The sequence below is a fragment of the Paramacrobiotus metropolitanus genome, unplaced genomic scaffold (genome assembly GCF_019649055.1).
Source record: "Paramacrobiotus metropolitanus isolate TYO unplaced genomic scaffold, Prichtersi_v1.0 Parri_scaffold0000063, whole genome shotgun sequence".
Taxonomy (NCBI): Eukaryota; Metazoa; Tardigrada; class Eutardigrada; order Parachela; family Macrobiotidae; genus Paramacrobiotus; species Paramacrobiotus metropolitanus.
Window position 1 is genome coordinate 104959 of NW_026570283.1, and position 6814 is coordinate 111772.

Consider the following 6814-nt stretch of genomic DNA (forward strand, 5'->3'; position numbering starts at 1 on the left):
TGCGCTGACCACACTTGGCTGAATAACCCTCTGTACACCATTGTCACCGACTGATGTAATCAGCATAGTTGTGTGAATAAAAACCATTTTCCGCCTAATCCATGGCAAAATTTATTTTAGTAAAATTCTGTCTCGTTGATGCTCCTTTGTCATTCGAAAATAAAGGTGTATATCGATCAATTTTCTATCGTGAAAGCCTATCCGTTGTTAACATTTATCGATCTGTTATGGGCGCATGACAATTAAGGGAACTTAAGAGCACATTATAGAAGTCCGTACGCTTTTTTCAACTGTTTTGCTAAGCGCATATGAATTATAAACACTCGGTAAATAGCGGCAACCGGATGAATTTTTTTGGCAGCAGATGTGCTTAAAGGAAATAGCTCAATAATTGCCAGTATTATGGGACTCATCTACTCTTTCGCTGAGCACAACAACGTTGACCGGCATTCTTAATGACATTCAAATGTCGCACTGTCGCGCTTAAATATTCCGGAAATACCGTAAAACGTTGCTTTTACCTGCTAATTACAGCATGATCGAGCACTTTCTTGAATACCAAGCCAATATTAAGACAGGAAACCTGCACAATCAGGATCACTTGGTTTTCGCAGGAAATGGATAACGCTACCGCCGCTCACAACGTTTCGGCCTTGATCGCAGTATGGCAGACCAAAGCCATCGTATCACTCATCCTCTGCATCACCGGTCTGGGTTTCAACGGAATACTGGTGTTGACATTTCTCGTTAATCGCCACCTCTGGAGCCCGTTCAACATCTACCTTTTCAATCTGCTCTTCGCCAACCTGCTTTACTTCATCACGGAATCAGGTTTCAACATTGTGGACAATCTATACGGCAACGTGTGGTGGCTAGATTCCGCCTGCTGTACCGTGTATATGTACGGCTGGTGGGTAGTGTCACTAGTGCAGCTGACCACGCATCCGCTAATCGCCACCAACCGCATCTGGGCACTGTGGGCGCCAATTAATTACCGGCATTATCACGGCTACCAAGCGGCCATTGGCCAGTGTGTGGTGACGTGGATGTGTGCGCATGCCATCGGGTTGTGGGGATTATTGGCCGACCATCTTTATTACCGGAATCTGGAAAACACCCATAAGTGCGAGATTAAAACGGAGGGAAGCCAAAAGGACTGGATGCTGATTGTGCAGTTTATCAGTATTGCGGCGGTGGTGACAATTGTGGTAGCTTTTCCTTTGATTGTCTACAAGGAGCGACAGCGGAAGAGAATTCGTGGAGGCATTACCGCGGTGGTGGTGCTAAATGGGACGGGAAACGGAAAGGCTAATGAAACTGGAGCAATGGGTCAGAAGCAGCAAGGAGATACCGGGCAAACAGACAGTAGTATGTTTATTTAAACTAGTACTCTTGGCTCCAAACAGTCTTTAGTACTACAAGAAATTATCGCATACATATCTATGTATTATATGTATAACAGTTAAATTTACCATGTGTAATTAACAAGTATTATTTATCGTATTAAAAATTGAATTTTTGCTAATTAGTAAATGATATACCTTTCATAATTAAATAAATGCAGAAAAACATTGTTAGAAACCCAGCTCAATATTAATAGCTAATTATGTGTCTATTATTTCTTCCACAAGGTAACAAATACATACTTCATTAGTTTTAATACTGTATAATTGCTCAAAAGACTATTACGGTGACAGTAAAAATGGTTTCCTGAAGATTCCTCAAATTATTAGTATAAAGTATGTCAAATCAAAATGCTGCTTTTAGTTGCGGGAGAGCAAAACCGTTCCAACACGCAGCCGACACCCGGAACAGTACTGTCCCGCAATTCTAAAGAGCGATCCAACGCCCATGCTCTTCTTCTCTTCGTATTAACCGTCAGTGTCTTAATTTTCTGGTCCCCTTCCGTTTTCTACTACGCGGTTGTCGCGTTTATTGGTTACAGCAACACGAAGGTGGACAATGTCGTCATGATTATGTTCAATGTGCAGTCGGTACTGGACCCGCTTTTATTTACGCTTACCCTGCGCAATTTACGCAACACCATGATTGACACAATTTGCTTTTGGAAACGCTTACTGCGGTAACAAGCCTAGCCATGTTATGCTAGATAGATGCCCATAAACATTGTATCAGTTCAGTGACAGTCTGGCGGGTTTTGATGCATGCACGTGTGCAAACCGCACTTGTGATTTATATTTAATAAAATGAAACAACCGATACTACGGCGCTGTGATACGGATACAAACGATATATATTTCCTGCTTTCACAGTTTAAATATCCAAACAAATCAATTAACGAACCGCAAAAACGGTGAATGTGTTCACGTACACTCCAGTTATTTGCTGATCAGGAGAGAAGTTTAACATTTGCAGTTCATAACTATGCAAAAATTGTGGAAAACTGTCTTGCTCATCAATTCATTAAAGTGCTAAAATGTCGGCTTCAAGTATTGTCTGCCGGCAGTCACTTGCACGAGCACTGCGATTATTACATTTAGTAGACTGTCCACAAGTTAACGGGCCTTTTGGTTAATCGTTATAATGGCAGCGATTGTAGTGGTGATCGTCCTGGGATTAACTGGGAGCGTTACGGCACAGTATGGATTAACGGATTCCTTGCCTGATTGGCGGTCATTCAGACCGGCAGCGGTCAAGGTAAATGACATCGTCAACAGTGACTGATATTTGCAAATGGGTCGAAGAATTACGGAACGTATAGACTGATGCAGATTCCCAGGATGTACGACGGACAACCATCAGAGAGTACCGGTGTCTTTCCTGATGTGCTCACGTCCTTGGCAGATCGGGCAAACTTCACCCTGGCAAAAACCATGTACTTCGACACACTGCAGCAAGCCAAAGAAGCTGTCAAGTCCGGCGTAAGAGCTGATACAGAAAGCATTAATTTTGCCTTCTTAACAAAGAAACATCTACTTGGACAACAAAGTCAGCTTTTGGCTTCTCTGACTGTTTTAAGTCTCACATGCACTTTGTTGTTACTGATATTTATTTTACTTAATTTAAGAACCAATTACTATAAATACGAAGAATACAAAGAATAACCATACGAAAAATGACCATAGAAATAATAAGAAATAATAATAAGAATACGAAAAAATATACGAAATACGAAAAAATAATAAGAAGAATACGAAATAATAATAAGAGTACGAAAAATAACCATACGAAATCATACGAAAAATAATAACTATAAATACGAAAAATAACCATACGAAGAATAATTACTGTAAGTTTCGAAGTTTATAGCTCTGTCGATAAGGCGATTCTGTTTGCCCACAGAAAGCCGACATCTTAGCTGTGGATCTGGAACGCGATGGTATTTACAAGCACGAACTGAGTTTCACGGAGCCATTATACGCTTCGGAAGTGGTTTTTGTCAAACTCAAGTCCACGAAGGAGATTACTCGGATTTCCTTGCTGGATACCACAGACCTGAAGGATACCGTGCATGTACGCTGATAGCGCACCGCTTACTTTAACGACTCCTTTTATCGCTGCTTGATTTGTTGACAGGCCCAACCGGAAAACTATCCGGGAATTTACTGCAAGCTGGTGTATTCCAACCGTTGGCGCAATGACACGGAAGAGGAGCTGAAACGGATCAAAATGGACAACGTGACCTTTATGGGGCGTAACCCTCTCGTGGAGAGTGTGCTTAAAACTTTGCCTCCTTCGGTGCAAAATGACCTGGAGATTGTCTCGATGTCACCACGACGCATCACATACCCCAGTTTTGGTCTGAGCAACTCCAATAACTGTGCGTGAATACCGTACAGCTAGATAAGAAATTTAAATTACATGCTTGTGAGTTGTGATTAATAATGTTCTAGCTAATATAAAATCGCTCAAACCTGCTTTGGATAATGGCATCCGTGACATGATCGCCAGCAACGACATGGGCGGAATCATCGAGGATAATTTGCCAGAATCCAATTACCAACCGCCGCCGACCACAACAACGTCAACCACAACCACTACAACAAAGAAGACCACCCAGCCTACTAAACCAACCACGACGACGGATTCGGCGCCGTTCGCTCAGCTGGTGACGGACAATACTTACGATGAAATGTTGGCCAATGCCGACAAGGAGATCGCAAAACTCAATGCCATGAGAGAGTCGTCCGGTTCGTATTCATCGTATACGTACAATAAAACCACCACCTACAACAATAAGACGACGTCTAACTCCTGGTCAAGTGGAAAGGTCGTCAACTATTGAGCATATGGAGCCCGCGGCATTACGCATTAATTGTAATGCATAACAATAATTATTATACGGTATACATAGGCGTTCGTATAACCATTAACAGACTTAACGCTGCATTTATGGTGGTGTTGCAACGAGGTTATCATCTGTGAGCGAGATACTCATTAATTTTAAAAGTTTTTTAGTGAGCTTCCATTGTATTACTGTAACGATTACAAACATACAAAAGTGGGTCGCTTTTGCTGTTAAATCTCGAAGCAGTAATTGTGTGCCAGATGTGGGAACCAAACAAAATCAGATGAAACAAACTGTGTGAATAATTAACGACGTGACAATGAACATCCTTATTTGCAATAAATTGTAAATTAAAAGCCGAGAACAGGCATAAAAATATGATTAAATTTACTTACGAGTAGCAGAGACATGAGGTAAGCGGAACCCGATAGCGCTGTATATTACAGTATAAGCAGCTTTTGTTATAATACTGTACTTTCTGCAGTTTCTGTTACGCAAAAAAAACGGGGTACTTTGGCTGTGTTGCACGCAGTAGCGTCTGTCCTATGTTGATCGGGTGTGCAAACCTACGAGTGTTTCCTATAAAACACTTTTAGTTGTTTACTTATACGCTGGTACTCGTAGCATAATAACGAGACACATACTTAACCAGTAAAATTCTCGGCACAGTTGCATAGAAGTGTGCGTTGCATTACAGAAATCTTTTTGTAAAAATTTTACACAATGAATTTAAATGACATTAATTAATGTCATCGTGCCTATGCGAATAAATACTAATACGGTGTGTTGCGCATATTAAATACAGGTAGAGTGTGCTAGTTTTATCGTATGTATGACTATTCCGGTAACCGTTAGATGGTAAGAAAACTGCATGCATCGGATATCTGCCGTATTATATCACTCTTTCGTTTGGTAATTACAAATAAATACAATTTAGCTCTAAACGACATGACATAAAAAGGTACAACTCTGTTCAAAGTCTGTGAACATACAACGGCTTAAAATATTTGTACTCATTTGAGCTCATAAACTCTAAATTTGGATGTCAATTATAGAAACGTTAATTTAGCAAAACTGCTAATAGCTTACAAGTGCAAAATGCGCAAATCTTATCCAAATGCGTAACATCTTGCTCATTCTAAAATAGCAGACGAATAAACCCAGCGGAAAAACAGCAATAGTGAACAGCATGTCAAACACACTTTATTAGTTCTGGGTTTGTAATTAAAACCTTGAAATAATCCGGCACTACATAAAATTCCACTGTCTGATTGACATTCATTTTATAGCTTACTGAGACAGGAATGCCTGTGCATACCGGTTGTTAGTTTTCAAAAACAACTCTGCATCGATCAAGCTAGCCAAAATATTCCGGGAATAGCGTAGTGTATATAAGGGTGCAAGCTACTGTTTTTCCTGAGTGTGTTGATAGAGCCAATCCAGATGCGCATGTATCAGATTTCCCGGAAAGGCACTCATTCAACAAGACAGGGAAATTGCTACCCTTTCTAATGGTCACGTTTGTATGGCACAAGAATTACGGAGCACCGGCATTCATACCTCACGCTCGGCAGCAGAACTGTGCATCCAGCGTTTATTTTGACGACGAGAATCACACATTTAATAAAAGATTGATTCCGGTTGTCCACTTTCCGGGTAAACTGAATTAGTTTTCAGCTGAGTAGTCCTGTTTTCTATGCAAATACGTATAATGCCTTCGGCATGAGCTCTTGACGCTCCAGCTATTCACATAAGTAAGTACTGTAATACTCAAATCCATAGCTGTAGCATGTTCTTCGGCACAGTTATTATGGTTACCGGTGTCGTGGCATTTTCTCTAAACTGGTCATTAGGTAGTCGGATTTAATTTTGGTGAGGCGGCTTATTTTATCAGTTATGTTGTTTTCGGTATTTGCGCAACATCATTTATTTTGCAGTAAGTGTAGATAATTTTTGCAACTACAGTCTACAGATAACCGTAAGGTCCGGAACGATAATACTACAAACAAGGCCGCTGCAGTTTTCAGATTTTCACGATTCCAGGATGATTCACGATTCAGTTTGCAATCACCAGAACGTCGTTGTCTCTGCAAAATAGTACTAGCTGTAGGTGCTGAACTGCAAAGGAAACTGGCTGTCGATTGCAAAAATTTTAAGTGACCCATTAGAGTACTATTTGATCCATTAGCAGAAGGAGCGTGAAGGTTTCAAGCACAGATACGCACGTTTGAAAACCATCATCCTCTCAACAATTATTTATACTTGCAAATTGCACCGTGTTGCACGCGGAGGATCAGTTGATGCTTCGTATGAGCTGTACCGATTGTGTAAGGTAAATTTATCCGAGTGAAAACTAATCAAATTGGCAACTCCCGACTCCATCACCTGCAGGCTGCCGACAACACGGCAGCCAACGTTATGGGAAATCATACAAGTCGGAGTATACTACGAGCATTTCGGCCTCCGGTAGCCCACTTTAGAAATTACGGAAGTAATTCAAGGCATCAAAGTGTTTCGGCGCGCAAGGGACTGTGCATACGTGAGGAAACCGGCGAAAGCATTTAA

The 6814-nt window shown here is 41.0% G+C and overlaps 2 protein-coding genes across 2 annotated transcripts; both read left to right on the forward strand.

Annotated features, from left to right (window-relative positions):
* The first annotated feature begins 617 nt into the window (after nt 1–617).
* Nucleotides 618–1382, forward strand: LOC129593682 (tyramine receptor 1-like). The gene has a single exon (XM_055490121.1). The coding sequence runs from the start codon at nt 618–620 to the stop codon at nt 1380–1382; it is 765 nt and encodes a 254-aa protein (XP_055346096.1).
* A 1071-nt stretch (nt 1383–2453) lies between these two features.
* LOC129593755 (uncharacterized) lies at nt 2454–4518 on the forward strand. Its single transcript, XM_055490213.1, has 5 exons — nt 2454–2658; nt 2733–2882; nt 3304–3474; nt 3538–3781; nt 3855–4518. The coding sequence occupies exons 1-5, from the start codon at nt 2545–2547 to the stop codon at nt 4244–4246; spliced, it is 1071 nt and encodes a 356-aa protein (XP_055346188.1). The 5' UTR covers nt 2454–2544; the 3' UTR covers nt 4247–4518.
* Nucleotides 4519–6814: the final 2296 nt, after the last annotated feature.

What these genes read in the sequence shown, in the direction of transcription:
- LOC129593682 (XM_055490121.1), top strand. Translation starts at nt 618, where the DNA reads ATGGATAACGCTACCGCCGCTCACAACGTTTCGGCCTTGATCGCAGTA.
- LOC129593755 (XM_055490213.1), top strand. Translation starts at nt 2,545, where the DNA reads ATGGCAGCGATTGTAGTGGTGATCGTCCTGGGATTAACTGGGAGCGTT. An exon ending in TCAGACCGGCAGCGGTCAAG is followed by an intron (nt 2,659 to 2,732) that starts GTAAATGACATC and finishes AGACTGATGCAG; the next exon opens with ATTCCCAGGATGTACGACGG. An exon ending in TCTGAGCAACTCCAATAACT is followed by an intron (nt 3,782 to 3,854) that starts GTGCGTGAATAC and finishes ATAATGTTCTAG; the next exon opens with CTAATATAAAATCGCTCAAA.